This window comes from Vigna radiata, chromosome 2 (genome assembly GCF_000741045.1).
Source record: "Vigna radiata var. radiata cultivar VC1973A chromosome 2, Vradiata_ver6, whole genome shotgun sequence".
In the NCBI taxonomy this organism is placed as follows: domain Eukaryota; kingdom Viridiplantae; phylum Streptophyta; class Magnoliopsida; order Fabales; family Fabaceae; genus Vigna; species Vigna radiata.
Window position 1 is genome coordinate 4,237,453 of NC_028352.1, and position 21,380 is coordinate 4,258,832.

Consider the following 21,380-nt stretch of genomic DNA (forward strand, 5'->3'; position numbering starts at 1 on the left):
GTGTAGGGGATTTGGAAAAATGGAAATCTGAAATGCATATGGCTGGATCAGTGGATAAAATAGCAATTAAGGTGGGTGGATTGGTCTGAAACATTGACAAGAATATCTACATAATTTCTATTGTGTCTATATTGATTTTGATGACAGGGATTAAACAATGATGAGCCACTTCACTAGCTGCTGTTGTTTGATTATGGAAACTTTGTCTGCTCAACAATGCTCTTTGTTTCTATTTCTAATCTATAGTATGTGGAGTTGTTTTTATTTATTGTAGTTTACCAAAAATTGACTCAAGATGTAATTTGACCAACACATAGCTTGGACTTATGTATTGTAATAGAAGAGTTTTGAGAGGTTTAGATTAAATTATTGGATTTTTTGTGGCAAAGTTTTGTATAAGGGTTGAGATACCCCAAAATCTCTCTTTCTCTCTCTCTCCTTCCCCCTCTCTCTTTCATCATGAACAGTTAACTTAAAAAAAAAAAAAAGTCCTTACTTCTTATTAGAAGATGGGTTTAAGCATAACTCAATTTATAAAACGTTTAAGAAACAAAAAATATCACTAGGATAGGTTCTAATACCATATTAGAAAGTGGGTTTAAGTTTAATTCAACTTTACAAAATCGGTTTGTAAAGTGAGGTATGCACCTCACTTATATATTATAAATTGGCTTTATCTCTAGACGTCAGACTTCTAATACTATTTGTTTATTTACTATATAATTATCACCTTAGCTAATTTTTTTTACGAAAAAACAATATTTATGGAAAGAATAATAATATTATGATACACTTTTACACTCATTTAACACAGAATATAAAGATAAAATAGTTCAAAAAGTGTAAAATTTTGTAATTTTTCAAAAAAGAAGAGAGTAAAAAATAAGTAAAGATAACGTCAAATGAATGTAAAAAATTTAAGCGTGCGAAAGAATTAATATTTTTTTTCTTATGGAAACTGGTATTTCTTGATTGAGAAAAGTTGTTGATTCCGTGGTGGGTTACAAATTTTATCAAGATAAAAGACACAGCTTCAACTTTAACAGCAACACTTTTTGAACGTTTATTACTGTGTGTGATATGAGTGTCATGATTGCATGAAACTGTGTTTTGAAAAATCTACCAAACAAAGTATATTTCTTTTCGCACGTGTGTGGCGAACTAATGCTCCATAGGCATTGCTTTATTTGTATTATTATATAAGTGTTTTTTAATGGATTAAGAAACAATGCTATATTCTTTTATAGTATTTCAATAATTTATATAAATGGTTAAATGGAAAAATAAATAATTTGATTGTATAAAAAGAATCGAAAACATAATTTTTTATTTAAGAAAAGATATTAGGTATGAATATTTGATTGTGCGCAGATCCATTGAAATTGATGGAAAAGTTGGAAGAAAAGAGAAAAGAAAAAAAACTGTTATATATTAAAGTCTACAATGTTCCATCACATCTCTGGTTGACAGGTTGGGGATGTTGTGACAGATTGACGTTACACTGGATTCCATTGATACCAAGCAAAGAATCACATAATTAGCCATCGTTTTCATCACCTGTTTTACTGTTACGTTAAATCTACAACTATAGTGCCGCTATGTTAACAGTCATACACTACTACCATTATTTAACATCTTCAAGTCCATGGGAAAACCTTCAAACACACTTTACCCCAAACAAAACAAAAAAGCACAACAAGTGGGGACAATGAACGTGGAATCCCGATTTTGTTGCCTCAGGGGATGGACTCAAGAGACTCTATCATTCAAACTCTGCATCTCTGCTACTTTGAAATGACATTTCAAGCACCTCTCTTTCTTTTTCTCTTTCTCTTTCTCTCTCTCTCTCCATTCACGCATTCTTCCCCAACCTCCATTTTAGATACCTTCTGCTATACCAATCTTATTATCGTTCCATTAATCATCTTTTTTTAATGCAACCCTTCGCTTCAAAAGCTAATCATTTTCATATATAGAAATCATTACGCTCAGTCTAAACATAGTATTTCATCTGTCCATCATGAAGGACACAACAAAAGTCGGATAGCAGCATCATGCGACTCATAAGGCTGAACCATGACAGCTTCTAAAGCTTCTCCGAACCTACATTGCTCTTCCATCATATATTATTATATTAATTCTCACCACTCTCTCACTAATTTCACCTGTTTTTGGTTTTTATTTCAATAAATCAAACACCTCTCTCTCATATATATATTGTTACATGAGCTGTTCGTGTTCGTGTACCTTTGCATGCACTTAGGTATAAAACTATATATTCACCGTAACGTGGATATATATATATTAGAAGTTTTATGAGTTTGATAGGACTCTCTCAGCAATTTGCATCGTAATAACTTCATGCTATTAGAAGTTGTTTATTCTTTTATACATCTTTTTGTATTAATTTATTGAAATTTGTTCTTTTCTTTTTCATATTATTCAACTCTCTTATTTTTACTTGAATCTTTAAATATATACAAAATTTGTTATCACATCGTATATCTTTTATACTTGTATATTTATCTTTAATCTATCACTTACTATATATTTTATCTCTCGTTCTATCTTTAGGTATTTCAAAATACATTCAAGTTTTTACTTTTTCATCCATTGTTTTTGCTTTTTATTTAACTTCTTTCCTTTTTATATATATTTCACATATGTCGTTTTTCTTTTATCTTCTATCACATACACACCTTCTTGGGGTGTGCATTTACCTATCTATCGCGAAGATAAGTTTGAAAGTTATACCTATCTAAGTAAGGTTAATTAGAAAGGAACGACAAGATTAGGACATATGTGTTGGAACTTGGAAAAATCTCCTCGTACGCCTGTCTTAAATGAACATTCTGTCTGGTATTAGTTACACCAATGACGTACAATCCTGGCAGATCATGGATATTGAATAATGTAATACAAATTACTTCTCGTTTATGTTTACAGAGAGATGGAAATTTAAACCAAAACCAAAAATGACACGACAGGAGCATTTGTTACAGTCTGATATGAAATACCAAGACGCAATGAGAAAACTAATAAAGGTGATGAGTTATGAGAAGCCATCAATAGTTACATAGATTGACATCATATAAACTGCGCACTGGAAAAGTTGCATTAATTTTCTTGTTCAATTTCAGAACCTGCTTGATCATCATCTTGGTCAAGGTTCATGCAGTCATTTCCATGAGCCGTGTGTCCATATCCAAATGCCTTGATATGATCTTTGAGGGACCTTTTGTGCTTGAAATCAGAGCCACAAGAGCAATACCAGCGTTTCCCACAGTTCTTCTCATGAGTTCTCCAATCACCCCTCACAGCAAAGGTTTTGCAACATTTTCTGCACACGAAAGGCTTTGTCCCATGCTTTCTCTTGTAATGTGTTTGAAGGGTTCTGAAGTCTTTGAGTGGTTTTGCTCTCGGATGTTCGATGTTGTTCTTGCATCCTGGAGCACAGCAATAGCAAGGGAGCCTTAGCATAGCTGTTGGTTGTGTTCCCCTTAGAGACTCTGGTCCCTTTCTATATTGAGATCCATGCCCCCACATATGCATCTGAAAATTCTTCCACCAATATTATTATGATGTAATAACACCAAATAGTCAATACTTGGAAAGGAAACCAAGAAAAATAAACTATAAAATACCATTTTTGACCAACGCATGAAAAAAAAAAAAAAAGAAGACAAACCTGAAACTAGGTCTTTAATTTGTTGCATGTTGTCATGAAAAAATTAGAATTTGAATTTGAATTACTTTACCACATGTCGGCCAGGTCTTTCAGTAGGAATTTGATGGAGAAAGGAGGATTGTACAATTATATAAAATAAATAAATAACATGTTAAGTTTAATGCTCATTGTTTAGAAAACATTAAATTTGGAATATTTATCAAAGAAGAAAATTTTGTACTATCTTCTCTCTCTTTACAAATCTTAACACGGAAACATGCTAACTAGGAACTGCTTCCTTTTGAACAAGTTTTAGAGCTTGTTCATCAACAACGCTCTGTGTGATTAAAGAAATAGGTGCCAGTGTAGGGCATCCTGTTAAAGAAAAAGTTCGGGAGCCCAGCAAGAGAATATTTGTACAGTTAAATATATTTATATTCATTTTTATGAAACTCAATTGATGTCGTTTCAATTTATGTCTCCTTTGTCGGTGTGTTTATGTTTTCTGGTATATAAATTAATTACACTTAATTAACTTATGGAGAGAGAGAGAGAGAGAGAGAAACCTTGTAGATGCAAAAAGGAATATAATTGAACCATATATTTGGATACTGATCTTCAAAGAAGAAGTGAGAGATCTCGTTTTTATCTTAGCAGAAAAAGGGTGATAGATCGAGTAGTTTGAAGCTCAAATAAAAGGAAAAGAAACGTAACAAGCTAAGCGGGAAAACCCTAAATTATAATGCACACATACAAATAAAAATAAAATCTTCCTCCTTTGAGGAATATTTCAGGTGAAAACTTGAAGTGATACTATAGATAGAACTGAGAAGAATTGATTTTGTTTGGGAGAACTTTTCTGAAAACGGGATCTGTGAAAGTAGGGGTATAGGAGAGTAAGAAAAACAGGAAAAAGCTGGGAAAAGGAAAGATATTCTCTTTCTTTCTATAATTCTATTCAGAGTTAATTATCCTATCTTGATTATTTTATTATTCTCCTCTATCGAGGGAATTGATCATCAAAATGACCAAAGGTGACAAACCTGCATGTTGTTGTATCTGTTGAACGTCTTGAAACAAAGAGGGCATGCGAACTGTGTTGGACCAATCAGAATCTGAGCAGAAGTAGGGATCCAATATTGTCCTCTGTTAATTCTATCTGGCAGTAACCCCGAAGCATCAGTGGTTTTCTCTCCTTTGTCTGAAACTTCTGCTGAGTATAAGCTTGAAGATAAATCAGCAGATGCAGCAGTGGTTGGAAGCCCTAAGTGTAAAGCCACAGTGACAGCATCCTCTTCATCCAAGCACTTGGATGATGATGATGTACTTAACTCTTTCTTTTTCTTGTGAACTTCCATGGCACTGAATGAAGATTCAAGACATTCTTCTTCTTCTTCTTCTTCTTCTTCTTCTTCTTCTTCTTCTTCATAATGATGTTCTTGTTCTTGATGTCTTAGATGAAGGAAAGGAAGGAGTTTTGTTTTAGGAGGAGGAGGAGAAGTATAGGTATGATAATTGGAAGGAAAGTAGAATGATGGATTGATGGGAGGAGGTGATGAAGAAGGAGAAGAGAGAAGACATGGTGAATTGAGGTCCAAACAAAAGTTAAGGTCATTGGATCTGTAGGAATTGGTCATGATGAGAGGGTGAAAAGAAAAAGGTGTATATGATGAGTATAGAAAGGGTTGTGTTGTGTGTGATATTAATTATACACAAGTGAGTGCAGAGAATAAAGGGAAAGGGTAGTAGTGGAGTGAGGGTTGAGATGTGCAGAAGATAGTTTCAGATTTTAACAAGCAAATGAAAGAGTTAGGTGAAGGGTTAAAGGATGTGAACAAATTAATTCAATGTTGGTAAAGCAAGACCAATAAAGTTGAAGGGAAAAAAGGTTCAACAGATTCAATATAAAATTTTAAGGAAAACTATTTCGTTAGCTTTCCATAATGATGCTTCATTTTAAAACAATATATGGGAGATGAGGGCCATGCCTTAAAAAACAATATATTTTAATATTATTTCAAATTAACATTCTCTACCATACTGCTTGAATATCTAAGAGAATTACTGTGAAAAAATATTATGTTGTCGTTAATAATTAAATAGGAAGTTTGAGAATTAATGTAACCGTGTGTATGATATTAAGCAATTGAAAGAAGTGCTGGTAATTAGTATTTCCGAGGAAAACATAGTTTGTTTTGTTTGACATCATCGGGAAAAAAAAAAATACTTTAATTGATTTGAAGAAGCATTTGCTTTGGCTTGCACGCTGTGGTCGACTTGGCTCCTCAAAGCACACAGGTTTTGTCTGTCTCCAATGCATGCAATTGTTCACTGTTCCATCAACCATGTCTTCCTCGTTCACAACACTAAAAGCAAGCCTTTTCAAATTAGTATTACTATATTAAAATTGCTCAAAAATGTTTTCTCTACTTACATAGGTACATTGAATTTATTTTGTATAATTATATTTGTTTATCTATATAGCATAAAAATATAAATAATATAAATGTCATTTTAGAAACCAATTTTACAATATTAAGTTAATTTAGAGTTTATATTTTAGGATACTGTCTAATTTAAAGTTTTTAAAGTTATATTTGTATTATGTCACTATTATTAAGTTGTTATTAATCACAAATTAATACCTAGTATATACATTAACATAGAAAAAGATTCTTTGTCGACTATAAATAAAATAAAACTATAATATATATAAGTGAATGTAAATTTTATCTTTTGATTTTTTTGTTGAAAGTCTTACATTGATTAAAGATAAAGTCAATTTATAATGTATATGTACATGCAAACTTTATCTTAAAAACTGATTTTATGGGATTGAGTTAGATTTACTTCTTAATATTTTTATAAAATTATATTAAACTTCTACTTTTTGAAACTTCAAAGCAATAATTTATTTAAGTGATAGATATCGGGTTTGATTTGTATGTATGAAGAAGAATATTATGTGGGAAAAGACACTTGTAAATATTGTTATAGCAGTTTGGGTTAGAATTTTATTTTTGTGCAACAAAAGACATGAATGGTTGCCACGTTATTAATGATAATTCAATTTTAATCCTAGTCAAACATCGAAAGCATAAAACGTTATATATTGTTTTGCTTTCCAAAATGGCACCGGTATCTCAAATGACATATTCCTATTTCTAGGTTACCTAATTTTTATTTTACCCTGAAATTTATTTATTTTATATTCAAAATTTGAAACATCAAGCTTTAAATTATAACATACACTTACAAAAGAATATATATTACTACTCTGAAAGGAAATATAGACTATGATGGTACTTGATATGATTTCCATGCACTGTCTCGAGGGAAGGCCCAAAGATGCAGTATTCTGGGCTTCAAGTTTCAGCCCATTAAACAACTATAGGTATATTGGGTCAAGGCTGGTGGTGCTTAGAGCCTAAGAAGACAAAAAGCTAAATGATTTTACTAATTTAACTAATTAGCAATCTCGACTTTCATACCCATAATAATTAGACAAATTGTTTTTTTAACAAAAGCAATTATTTCATACACTTTTAGTTCTTGAAATATTTTCTGTGTGTATTTCTAGTCATTGTTCTCCTCTCATCATCTTCAATGATTTTTCTATTTTGACAGTGACGTGTCATTGACGTGTTACATGTAGTATTAAAGAAACGTGTCATTAGTATTGTTAGCATCAAATTACACGTGGTAGACTAATATTATTTTTAACCTTAATCTTTTTTACTTTTATATTTATTTGATATATTTTTATAATTATGATATATAATATAAAAGTAAAAAACTATGTAAATTTTTATATTTTTAAGAAAAATAATAAAAAATAGTATTAAATGAATGTAAAAGTTTTGAATGTGAAAATATTATCATTGTAAATATAATGATACCTTTTTCTTTTCTCACTTCACTTGCACGCCGACTTTTTGTATCATTCGCTTCTCAATTATGTTGTGTATGTTTCTCAGCGTGATTCCCTCACATGCTGCTCTTCATTCTCACAATTATTAATCCTAATAACTAATATAAAAATATTTTGGAATATTTTTAAATTTTAATTCAGCTTTATTTTTATTTATTTTTTGTCTTTTTCAACCTTGCTCTATTATTAAATCTTAATATATCTTCTTAATTTTCTTTCAGTTCATATTGCTATTTGGAGAAATGATTTTTTATATCATAAGAGTCATCTGACAAGTAATTTTTTATATTTATAAAAGGAAAAAATATTAAAGTGTAAGGAATCAAAATAACTGCTACTACTTGTTCTTCAGCTCAGGTTATGCTTGTTACGACAATTTAATTAGTTTTTTATATTCTTATTAATTAAAACTTTTTGTTTAGTTTACACAATTTTTTTAAAAAATAGTATTATTTTGAGACATCATTTCAAGTAACTATATTTATAACGTTAGTTTCTAGTTTTTATTTTTTATATTTATTTTCCTTTTCCCTAATAATATTTATTATTTTGTTTTATCTTTTGAAACATATTTCTTTTTATTATATTTAATAAATCTTAATATTGAAGATATAATATTAATTCAAGAGATTATTTTCAAATTTACTGAAAATATTTAAAGATATTGTGTAAAATCAATAATACAACATACAACGTAAAAATACATTTTTGAAAATAAAAATTAGAAGACTTTAAATTAATAAACATGAACAAGTTGTAAATATTTCAAAATATTTTTCGATAGTTAATTTAACTAATTAAATTAAATTGAATTCTAAATAAAGAGAAATAAAACTAAATTTAATATAAAGAATACTATTTAAACGTAGCCATTTATTTTTTTCATCTTCCATTGTTTAACATTTATCTTTTATTTCAACATAAATATTTATTAAATACATAATTTAATAAAGTAGTTTAGAAATGATCAAGCTATCCATTTATAATTCAATAAGTTAAATAAAAAAGTTTCTAATATTGGATAAGATTTAATATTTTATCTTCATGTGTTTATTTAATTTTTTTATAATAGTATAATTTGTTTATGTTTTTAGAGTGTAATTTTTATTATGTGATTTTTCGTGTCTTATTTTATTTATTAATAAATTTTTATATGGTGATAAATGATCGGTAAACTTTAAGTAAATATGTTAAAATGGACTATGTTTCATGGGTTAATTTGTTGGGTTAAAATTTTTAATTCACTAATGTATTTTGATTGAATCCGTCTAATCCACCAAAGAGATGGCCTAAGTTGTCCTTGACTCATTGGTTTTATTTTTTATTTTTTGTTTTACTTTTAAATTAAAAATAATTAAAAAAATTAAAAATTATATATATATATATATATATATATATTTTAAAGATGGAAATATACAATACTATTATAAATTTAATCATTAGCACTTAGAAATTAAATTTTAATGATTAGTTTTAATAGATTAATTTAATATGTAATTATAATAATTATTTTTAATTTATCCAATTAAAAATATTAATTAATAAATTAAAAGCTTAGAAATTTTTATATAATTAAATATGCTTTAAATATTTATTTATAAGTATATAAAAAAATTTAACAAAATTAAAAAAAGAAAAAAAAAAGTGTCGGACCAGCCGGTCCTGTGATGGCTGGACTGGAACCATGCAAAACCATCCTTTTAATATGTTAATTTGTAATGATAGAATAATATTTCAATCCATGTACCTATATATTTATTTAATACTTTTATAATAATAATAAATAATAATAATAATGTTGGTAATACTCGAATCGAGCTTCATCTCAATCGGATTATACTATAATTTTCGTTTGAATTAATTCAATTCAATCTTTAATTCAAGTAGATTAGACGAATTTTGATTCGAAAATATTATTTTATAGAGTTAATTAAAATTTTGTGATGGAGTTAAATTCACTTTCATTTTTATTTGAATTCACTTTAAAGATTAAAGAAAATATTTGATATTTTTATTTGTTGACTCTGTAGAAAAAGACTTATTTGAAGATGAGTTGGGATTGATTACTGTGTCATAAGTTAGATTGATTGCTCTGCTTTAATATAAAATAATTCTTTTGCAATTTTTGTTTTTTAATCATAATTTGGAAACTTAAGAATGATAATTGAAACATACTGAGCAGCTGAAGTTGTCTTTATGCACTTAATTTATCATATATTCTTAATTAGTTAAGGAGCAGCTGGTTTAAGTTTTTTCTATATATAATTTATCAATTTTTTAAATGATAATAACTAAGTTTTATAAACGCTTTTATGTTAAGAAAAGGTGATATACATATATATAGTTTTATTTTAACATTACTCGGAGATGGTAAAGAAACCTGGTTGATTGCTAACTAACCATAACTGATACCAACTTAATCAGACCAGTTTTGTTTGGCCACCTCTCTTCAACCATTTTTATGTTTCACATTATTCCATTTCTCAACATTGGCCAACAACTAATAAGGTTGTCCCTATCAAACAACCTCAAGCTCATGTCAAACCTTTTTTATATGTCTCCATCTAATCACTTCTTTAATATTAAAAAAACCAAACAAAACCTCTTTTTATCCATTTCTCTTTGATGCTTCTCTTATTCAACAAGCAAGAATTACCACTTAATTTACTTTATTTCATACCAGTCATATTTGTTATATTTTTATGATCAATTTTATAAATTTTTTACAATATTAAATAATAAAAAATATATTAGACATGAATTTTAAAGTAGTTATTATGAAAACTAACAATCTGATAATAAAGAACATATGGTAATAAAATAACATGTAAAATCAGTTTGTAGACTATTTAAAAGAATAATTTACATTAGTAATGCACTGTGGTTTGATTATAAATTAATATGTTTAATAATTTATTAGTTTTATAGGAAAAGAAAAATTCACCATACCTAAAATAATATATGAAAGTTTAGATATATGATTTTGAGAGTGTGAGATGAGAAATACACTGTTTGCTCCATCTACCTACCTAATCCGTTTGTCCAGTTATCAGGGGTTGGAAAAAAAAAATAAAAAATAAAAATGCGTACCGTTTGGTGAAAAGGTGCGATGCAGCTGATCATGGTCTATCTAACGGAGTTTGCGTGTAGGTGAAACCAGCTCCAGAGCAGTGCGTAAAGGGAGAGAGAGAGAGATGAGTGAGTTACAAAACGAAGAGTGAATAAGCCATTTCGCCATTATCACTCTCTCGCAAAAAGCAATGAAGCTCTAGGTCAGTCTCTTCCTTCAATTTCACCTTTCGAATCCAATCCTTCTCTCTCTCTCTCTTTCTCCTTCTCATTCCATTCTTTATATCGATTTTCATTCCTCTTCTCAACACTCCTAGTTTTTCTTGTTTTCATTCTTACATTTATCTCTGCTGTTGCGATCTCTGAAGCTGATGTGATTTTCCTTCTTTATAACCAACTATTCTACTCCTTCGTTTTTTGTGCCTTGTTTGATTTCGGAAAAAAATTAAAATAGAGCTAAAGGATTTCTGGTTTGTTGAGGAATACACAGTCATTGCGTTGTTTTGAATTTTTGTTGGCTCAGGTCAAATCATAGGTTCAGATGCGAGGGCAAATTTCCTCTATTTCTCTTGCTTCTTATCCTCGTCATTGAATCTTTGTTTCTTCCCTAGAGATCTCTCATATTTTTATTTTATTTTTACTTTTATGTGATCTTATGCTTCATTATTCTGATCAGCTGATACAAACTGTGAAACTCATTTTGATATAATTACATTATTGTTGTGGTCGATTGCTGGCTAAAATTTTGTAAACTTTGGTATCAGTGCCTTTTCAAATTTTTTTTAGTCATTTTTTGACTTCATTTGTTAGTTCTGAAAATTCTTTATTCTTGATTTGAAATTCTAGATTTCCCTTGCTTTTTGACTGAACGGATTTAAGCAATTACTGATAGAAGATAAAACCATAATTGGTGGAATTCCTGGAATTGCCCTCTTAACATCTGTGTAATTTTCTCTTTTGCAGGTTTGCATTTTAGGAGTAGCTGAATCATATGAGGCGGCTGGTCTTGTGTTCATTACTTCAACTTTTGTTGACAAATCTGCCTTCGTGAATCTGTTAAGATTGAAGAATAGATTTGCATAGGTTAGAGCTGAACCTTTTTTTCGTGTTGTGTGCTTCATTGTCTTTGCACTGATTGTTATAACTTAATTTGCTCTGAATTGACTTTGCAGACTGCAGATTACTTGTCTGGCAGAAGGATTCAAAATGAGTTGGAACCCACACATGGATGTCCATTACAATACCATTAGTTATCCCTATAATACAGCAGGAAGCTTTATCGAATATTTTGAAGGTCTTACCTATGAACATGTCAACTTCATTTTTTCTGGTGCATCACATGCTCAGGTGCCAGCAAAAATTGTCATTTATATCCTTTTTAAGATATTTTTTTTAAGCCTTAGTTTGATGGAATATGTTCTTATTTTCTTGTTTTATTAACTTAGATCTGCTTCTGCAGCTGTTTTTCATTATTTTATCCGAAACTTTGTTGTTCTTTAATATTAATGTTCAGAAATTGGAAATATTCTGATAAAGACATGACATTCCATCATATACGCAGGAAAGTTCATACCCTTCAAATTCAAGCTTTTACAAGTTTGGACTATCTGAACCTGAGAATTCATCATACTATCGTTACAGTCATGGTTATGAGGTAAATCATCACGAACCACTGGTGGATGAATATAGGAGACCTTCGGAGAACTCATTGACAATCAACGAACAGACAGCAGCAGTAAACACAGAATGGGTTGAAGGTGGAAACACTGACACAAGAGACAATTCTATTGAATGTACGTTTGTGATTTTCTTCTAAAAATATTTTTTGTAAATTCCTTGGTGATGAACAGCAGTTTTTGTGCATTGCTGCTTACTTCATAAGCTACACCCTGATTCTTTATTGTGAGCATCATATGTAGAAACTTAACTGGTTGTTGAAGTACAGTAATTAATTCAGTCATCTCAATGCCATGATGTTCTGCACTTTATATGATCCTTAGAATTAGCCATAATTTAGCCGATTTGTTCAAAACTAGACCATGGATATTTCTCTAAATTATAGGCTAATTTAATTTTCAAATTTCCTATACAAACTCTTTATTAATCTTCATCTTGTCTTTTTGCTTGGAAGGAAAATCCTGAAACTTTCAACTATTGTTGTAAGGAAAATATGGACTTGGGTCTTCTGTGGGTAAAAAAACGATGAGCCTAAAATTGAAGTAAAAAAATGATGAGCCTAAAATTGAAGTGATAAAAGTATGAGACTGAGTATTAGTGACAAAAGTCTAGTAAGCATTAGTTACATAACATACTAAGTTTAAATAAACTAATGAGACTCGTCTCCTTGGATCTTTCTCTGGTCCTCTATCCATACTTGTTCAACTCCTTAAAGAGACAAACAAATCAGTTAAATGAGAAGCCCCGTGTTGTTAGCCATCCAAATACGGTAGCTCTTGCCCTTAAAAAATATCGTAGCACTTTTTTTACGTTCCAAAGATAAGGCTGCAGATTCTTTTAATGGCCTCTTCATTTATATCCATACAAATCCCCTTTAGCAGATCTGTCATTTGATAGTCAAGTCCTTTCATCCTACATATAAAATGTTCGCTCACAATTTAAACCAATGTTTCATTTGGTTCAGGTCCTCGAAGACATCACAGTAATTCAAGTGATTATCAGGTATTTTGCCTTCAAGATTCCTGGTGCCTGAAATGGTTTAGTGCTACGAACATCTAAGAAGTTTATACAGTAACTTTAGCCATTCATGAGTTTGAAGCACAATAAATGGTTATCTGACTAGGCATTTTGTGAAATTGTGCAGGTCATTTGGCAAGACAATATTGATCCCGACAACATGACCTATGAGGTTGGATTGAAAGTCCCCGATTCCTTCTTTTTCTAGGCATTATATAGTGTTTCCTTAAGTACAGCTACTATATATTTGATTACTTCGAAGTCAGTCTTCAAAATATATACAAAGTCAAGCTTGTAATTATTTGTCTAAGAAATCGGACCTAGGTTACTCATTTATTTTTCTGTCTTCGGTTATTTTATGCTTCACGGTACATTATTCTACATGGAGATTGTTACTCTTGGAAAGTAATGGCAGGCCAAATCATTTCATAAAATTCTCACAGTTAATTATGTGTCCTTATGAGCTGATTACATTACATATTTTAATTGCAATTCGTAAAAGCTAAAAGAGGTAACGTTTATATAGAAAACTTTATCAGTTGCACGAGTTTTTCAATTAAATGTGTCAAATGGTTGTGTGATCATAAATCATTATAGTACGTGAACATCTTTCTAGATGGCAATTTGAAAAATGGTGGAAGTAAAACACTCCTTATATTTTTGAGTTTATTATTTTTAAACATCAATATGGTATCATTTATTGCAGGAACTACTTGAATTAGGTGAAGCTGTCGGAACTCAGAGCCGTGGTCTCACCCAAGAACAGATCTCCTCACTCCCAGTGTCGAAGTTCAAATGTGGGTTCTTCTTGAGGAAGAAGTCTCGGGGTGAGAGGTAATATTTGGTTTATGGACACTATGTTTTAATGCAGTTGTTCGTTTTCTTCTCCTATGATTTAATATATATTGTCGAGTGTCTAGCTTTCAAAATCCTTGTTTCTGCTTGTTATTCTTGAACTCCAATTGTACATGATTGAGTAATTTTTATAAACAGTTGTATTTCTTGGTCCAAATTGATATTCAGGACTTTTATATTGTTGCTACTAAGCTTATCAAAGAATTTTGTCTGGCATGATCTGTAAATGAGAACCAAGCCTATGTAAAATAAAATGAATAAATGGTGGACTATCGTACAGCAATCTTCCTTCAGCAATCTATCTACAGCAATATAGTTTGGAAATGGAAACGTCCAGATGGGAATTAACTTAAAAATTACGTGAATTATGTCTGTTGCGTGCTTTGAAGTTATAACGTGCGTTCTCCTAGCTAATTGATCTGACTTGATCTTCTTGTTTAGATGTGTGATTTGCCAGATGGAATATAAAAGAGGGGACAAGCGTATCACCTTGCCATGTAAACATCTTTATCACGCTAGTTGTGGGAACAGATGGCTCAGCATCAATAAGGTAAGATATCTACCATTTTATAATGAACTCAGTAAGTGCTTTTAGTGCTAATCTTCACGTCTGCTGATATCCTTTTGCTTTTCCTTTTGGGCTTATATTTTCAGGCTTGCCCAATATGTTACACAGAAGTGTTTGCCGACAAGTCAAAGCACAAATAATTCAGCAGCGGATAAGTGACCTGCATATGTTTCTGTTTTTCCTTTAATGTGGAGGTCTTTCATAGAAATACATTTTTATTTGTTTTTACCTTTCCTTAGTGAGGTAAGTAAGCCCTGGGTTTTAGAAAAATTATTACAGAGAGAATCCTAAAGTGTTATAAAAGAATATGAATGAACATGTATCAATTATCATGGTTGTACTGAAGAGGTTGGATTACGGTATGTTTTCATAATGTTTAATACAGTGTGCTATGATTTCACATAATTATTCCCTCATGCTACTGTACAGTGTTGTTGGAAAGGCATTCGCCGGTTTTATGAAAGCTTCTTTAGAGAATTACCGAGTGCGTCAGGTAATTGGACTTTGCAGCACCTGGCCATTATAATAGGGATGAAGTAGATTGCTTTAAATAAGTCCACCGTTTATTTAGATTATAAGAAAAGCCGCAAACCATCTTTGTAGACAAATAGTGTTTTGACACGATTAGGCATTTACTCCTGATGTTTGAGTTCTGCCATACTAATACAAATGTGACGGAAATAATCAATGCTGTCTTCTCAGACAAACTTTCGCTTATGATTACAAAACCTAGCCAGTAATTAATATTCTCTCAAGCAGTAACTCTCAACCTTTTAACTGGTCATATCATGGCAAATATTTGTTGCCAGAAAATTAATGTTTGGGTACAAAATTTAATGAACACTTAATAGGGTCAAAATGAAAAATTAAATTAATGTTTGAAGAATGTTTGGAATGAATTCAATGAGAATGGTGTATAAATGTTATGAAAAATATGATCATTCAAATTTTGTCAATGTCATGAGGACGTGTTTTCCTTTATATGTGGTGATATGTATCTTCTAATGTTTATATATTTACATTTATTTAACATATTTAACAAGAATAAAAAATATAAAAAAATGATTTTTTGTAATTTTTAAGAAAAAAGAAAAAAAGTAAAAAGTAAAAAAGAATAATATTAAATTAATGCAAAATAATTGTGTTAAAATATATATTTTTTTGGGTTAATTTGTATGTATTCTATGAAAGTTAGTCATGTTAATTATGTTGTATATAGAGGAACCTTTAACTTTAGGTAATGTTATCTACGTATAGTGACTTTTCTTAGTTTGAAGTTAGTATTTTTAAGATGAAATATGTTTTAGTTTTAAAATTATAAGATGAAATTACATTTTATTTCTGTTTTAAACTTTAATAGTGTTTAGTTTCAAATTTTAAAAATAAACAAATATAACTTTTATAAGTGACGTTAATTCGTTGATTTGGATTGACATGTTTATCTTTATTATGTTAGTAAATCCTTAATATTATTTGATGATGATTACATTTATTCATTTATAAAGTTTGAGAATTAAAACATTATCAAAATTTAGGATAGAGACAGATCTAATTTTGTATCTAGGAATTAAATTTAATTTCACACACAAGTTAAGAACTCAAAATATATTATTAAAAAGGCAAAATTGTATTTTGTATAATGATAAATATTTTTAAATAAATTAAAGTTTTTTTTTAAGGAAAAAGTAAAATAAAAACGTTTACAAATACACATAAAATATTAAGATATAAATTAAAAATATATATTATTCTTATTAATATGTTTTGCATTAGTTATTTTTATAGTGGATATTTTTAATTGAACAAAAAAAGTTATAATGATTAATCATTATTAAAAGAGAAATGAGTACTATGGAAACAAATTTATTTTTAAAGTGCTTGTTACTTTACTACTTTTTTAAAACTTTAAATGGAATATGTGTGACCTTTCATGGTTTTTTTCCCAAATTGATCTTAAATTAATTATTCAGTCACATTTATTGAAAGTGTATGGTTATTTTAAAGAATAATAACATCTTTATTGTTAATCTTAATGTGTAAGAAAATTTATGATAATTTTAAAATATAATTTATTTTAACATAAATATTATGAACTAAATTATTTCTAAAGTATAAGAGCGTGACTTCTTTTACAACTTTTCTGTACGTATTTTATATTCATTATGTTCCTTTATAGTATTTTTTTAAAAATATCTTTATGTATCAAAACAACATTAATTATTATTTTATCATTAATTAATATTTAGTTAATTAATTAACAGTTAAAAAGTTACAATATAATAAGTTATACATATTTTATTAAAATTAAGAAAAAAAATGCATTTATTATTTATGTAAAAGAACATTACATTATACATACAAAAGGAATAACTAACTCCGACCAAATTAGGTTAAGAAAATAAGTTCACTAGTGTAAAAACGTTGTTTAACGTCACTTAATAGACGTTGGTTTGTTGGTAACCCAACGTATATGAGTGGACGGTAGCATTATCGTAAATAGCTTCGTAACCTAGACGTCGGTTTTAGGTTAAGGCGACGTCGTTTACACTGTAGACGTCCACATTGACGCAAACCGACGTCTAATGGTCTGGGATAAATGAGAAGACAGTCCATTGACGTTGGTGTTCACAGGGGGCCGACGTCTATGGGGCTGCAATTAATGCTCTTCACCTAATTCTCAGGCGCTTAGACGTCGCGTAGTCAAAAGGCGACGTCTACGGCCTGAATGGAAGGCGGGAAGACAAAAAATCTTCAATTTAGACGTCGGGGTTCAAGCGACGTCTATGTGCCTGTAATTAATTAGGTTCACCAAACTCGAGGGCCATAGACGTCGGGTAGAAGGGGCACCGCCGTCTATGTGCCTGTTAGTAATTATGTTCATCATTATACACGTCGGCTCCCCTAGACACCGGTATTCAAAAGGTCAATTGAAATGTTAACTTGGACGTCATATTAGTGATATAACCAACGTCTATGTGAATATAGATGTCTGTGTCTGGAGCAACCGACGCCCAATTTCATTTTAAATACAACCGCAAACTCTTCGCGGCATTCAGTTTCTGATATCGTCTTCGTCTTCTCCATTTTCTCTTGCAGCCTCTTCCTTTTCTCGCTTGCGGCACCTCTTCTTTTTCTCTCTTGCAGCATTTCGTTGTTGTTTTTTATTTCTTTATCGTCTGTCTCTTCTTCTTTTTCTCTCTCGCGGCATCCCAGGTGCGTGGTTTTTTTTATGCTTACCGTTTAAACTCTGTTTAGTCTTTCATCGATTTATCTTCTGGTTCAACTGATTAAAATTTGCTTTCTTTGTGTTGTGTTTTAGTGCAGTTTTGTTCCTTTCTTGGGATAACGTAGTAACACATGCTCCGTCTGCTAGCTGCCTCCCAAAAAAAAAACGGCGTCTAGTGAATTTCTTTTGATCATTTCAACCCAAAAACGACCCTGGGTCGTTGCCTAGTTATCGTTTCACCGTGATTTTTTTCTTTTTGCGGATGAAAATGGAATCTCGCAAGAACCCAGGTTCGATTTTGGGTCCATAAGAAATTCAAGAGACACAAGCTTTTTTTTTTGGGGGGACTAGCAAAAGGAGATTGTGCTACTAGGCTATCCAAAGACGGGAACAAAACTACACTAAAACACAACCACTGTATTAGACATCGGTTAATGTATAGACCGACGTCTATAGTACCTCTTAGATGTCAGTCAGTGTCATTTTCGAAGTCTTTAGTGCCTCTTCGACGTCGGGTGTTGCTAAGACCGACGTCTATATAATGTCTTTAGACGTCCATTTTCCCCCTACACAGACGTTTAGTGACGTCGGACCTGTCAGTGACTGACGTCACGATAGACGTCGGTTATACTATTTTTCCGACGTCGCATTGATGTCACCGGAAATGATGTCCGTTCATTTGTAGACGTTAAAAGCTCAAAATAATCGACGTTAATCAGTGTTTTTGCATTAGTGGTTGAAAGAGAATCTTATATTTTTAGCCATATTTATAAAACGTTAAATAAAATAAATATAATTAATACTTTGAAGATATAAAATGTATTTCATATTTTATCTTGTAAGGAAAGTAAGAGAAATAAAAAGAAAAAAAATTGTAAGAGTATTCAAAAAGTAACACAAGTTAAACATTTTGACATGAAACTAACTTAGAAACAGCCAAATTATACACTCAAACCCTTAAATTAACTTGTATGATTTGGACAAACCTCCATTGTTAGAAGATGTTTAGGTGCATTCCTATTTTCTTCTGATAACTGCTGTTTCTACAATCATTCACTGTTTGCTCCAAAAATTCATTTTTCTTGTTAAAATTTGTTTGATCAGAATCGTAAATCATTTTCGTACTGTTGCTTCCACAGAAGCAGTAGTGCTAATAACTTCTAATAAAATCCCTAGTTTCGGCAAATATATATAATTAAATAAGTCCCTTTTAGTTTTCGGCAAATAAGTTGAAAATCTAACTAAAGGACTTTTTCAACCATTATGCTCGTTCGTCCCATAATGTAATGATATATTGCCCTTATGATGTAAGGAAATTAAGTCAGCAAGTGCAGCAAATGGTGCAAGCGTTGAGCTCCAAAATCACACGACTTTGATAATCTAAGAAAATGTCTTGCCTTGCCCTATTATAAATTAACATTTGTAACATCAATATAACTACTGCATATGAATTGATCAAACAATCTGAAAAGAAGTTCTAACTTCTGAATTTGCAATCTGCTTCACAGCAGAAAATGACAAGCTACACAATGTAACAGGAAATTAATCACACGAGTTTTGACTAATATAGCTAATTTACTAAAACTGAGAAACGCAAAGTGATTCAGATCTGGTAGTTAAGAAAGGCTAATCAAATGAGGAAGAAACACAAGTCAAGCAAGCAATGTGTTAATTTAAGTAATCAACGAGTTGCCTTAGTCTTATTGGATCATTAACAAAATATGTTACAAGTAAACTAATTAAACAAGTAAGTAGGTAATATGACATTACAGAAATTTACTCAGTCAATCTAAATTTCTAGACTCGGCAATTTTATGTTACAATAAACCTGCCTGAGCTTTCAGTCTGAAATCCACTACAATGGCTTAAAATATAAAATCACTTGGTTGGAATTTCGAAATATCTATTAGAGATCCCAAAATCAATTTAAAGATGTATATAATCTTACCTTTCAAACTAATTTTTTAAGGATTCCATTAGATTTCTTAATATAGTTTCAAATTCATTTATATCCTATCGTTTCTCTTGATTTTTACGTGTTTCAAGAACGTGAACCTATTGCTGTTCTTGAGATGTGTATGTCTGAATATGGGTAGGTTTAACAATTTCACTGCATAATCTGTTTCACACTAAGACTTTTTGCCAATATATTAATCAACCTTTGATCAAATCTTGCGAGTACTTGTTCAGATATGACATCACCAACATCCTCGAGCTTATTGACTTTGTTGTGTTCAAGTTGAAATAAAAAACTGATAGAAATCTGGTTTAATACATTACACAAAGCAATGAATCCAAATAAAGAAATCATCCCAGTTGGTACAAGTACTATATAAGGGACTACAATCCTTACTTGAATTCCAAGTAAAACAGAAATTCATAAGACTAGGGAATAGTAGAGAATGGAAATCTCAGGTGAGTCAAGGCACTTGCCTCCACTCATCTATGGTGTAGTCTTCTGCATAATTTCTACCATGGTTGCTGCTGATTATCCTTACTATGGTGGAGGCCAACCATACAACAATCCATATTACAAACCCTATGAACCCAAATATCCTAATTATGATCCATATTACTACAAATCTCCACCTCCTTACTATCAACCCAAATACCCTCCTTATAATGAACCCAAATATCCTCCATATTACTACAAATCTCCACCACCTCCACGATATGAATACAAGCCACCTCCATATAACTACAAACCTCCATACAATGAATACAAACCACCTCCATACAACTACTACAAACCTCCATACAACTACTACAAACCTCCATACAACTACTACAAACCTCCTCCCTATGAATACAAGCCACCACCATATTTTTATAAACCCACATATCCAGAATACAAGCCCCCATCTGAATACAAGCCTCCATCTTCTCCTCCATATGAATACAAACCACCACAATCTCCTCCCTATAAATAGAAATCTCCACCCCCACCATCTCTCTCGCCACCTCCTCTATCACCTTCACCTTCACCACCTCTTCCATCCATTACTGCCAGTCTTCAACAACTATTATTTTACGTCTGACCCCTGCCACTTGTGTATTAAGCTAGGGGTTTAAGCTGTTTCAAGTTTTCTATTCAGTAATTATATCTGTATCAGTGTTGCATGTTATGTTGTACTCATGTTTTACTCTTATATATGTATCAGTTATCTGTGTTATTTAATAGTTAAGTTTGTTTTAATTTCTTTTATCCAATTTCATATTTTCTTCTTGTTCTTTCCATTCTCCTTTTCTCTGTGTGACTTCTTAAAATCTTGATTTTATCAAAATCTGGTGTAACCAAAAGGACTGATATTACTCTTTCGCTTCTCTTTATGCATATATTCTACAAATCCCCTTTGAAATATTGCAGTGT

At 30.7% G+C, this 21,380-nt stretch overlaps 3 protein-coding genes across 4 annotated transcripts; 2 read left to right on the forward strand and 1 right to left on the reverse strand.

Moving 5' to 3' along the window:
* Positions 1–2,892: 2,892 nt before the first annotated feature.
* Positions 2,893–5,591, reverse strand: LOC106778565 (zinc finger protein WIP2). The gene is made up of 2 exons (XM_014666536.2): positions 4,711–5,591; positions 2,893–3,552 (listed from the first exon to the last, which is right to left on the reverse strand). The coding sequence occupies exons 1-2, from the start codon at positions 5,302–5,304 to the stop codon at positions 3,118–3,120; spliced, it is 1,029 nt and encodes a 342-aa protein (XP_014522022.1). The 5' UTR covers positions 5,305–5,591; the 3' UTR covers positions 2,893–3,117.
* A 5,091-nt stretch (positions 5,592–10,682) lies between these two features.
* LOC106776802 (E3 ubiquitin ligase BIG BROTHER) lies at positions 10,683–15,200 on the forward strand. Of its 2 annotated transcripts, none has more exons than XM_014664274.2 (9): positions 10,683–10,870; positions 11,631–11,750; positions 11,840–12,014; positions 12,229–12,460; positions 13,309–13,346; positions 13,489–13,533; positions 14,068–14,195; positions 14,658–14,766; positions 14,871–15,200. In XM_014664274.2, exons 3-9 carry the CDS (start codon positions 11,874–11,876, stop codon positions 14,922–14,924), a joined length of 747 nt encoding a protein of 248 aa, XP_014519760.1. In that variant the 5' UTR covers positions 10,683–10,870; positions 11,631–11,750; positions 11,840–11,873; the 3' UTR covers positions 14,925–15,200. The 2 variants fall into 2 exon arrangements, with proteins under 2 accessions (XP_014519760.1, XP_014519764.1); XM_014664278.2 differs by lacking the exon at positions 10,683–10,870 and adding an exon at positions 10,947–11,040.
* A 5,188-nt stretch (positions 15,201–20,388) lies between these two features.
* On the forward strand, positions 20,389–21,040 carry LOC106755818 (repetitive proline-rich cell wall protein 1-like). Its single transcript, XM_014638033.2, has one exon. The coding sequence runs from the start codon at positions 20,413–20,415 to the stop codon at positions 20,938–20,940; it is 528 nt and encodes a 175-aa protein (XP_014493519.1). The 5' UTR covers positions 20,389–20,412; the 3' UTR covers positions 20,941–21,040.
* Positions 21,041–21,380: the final 340 nt, after the last annotated feature.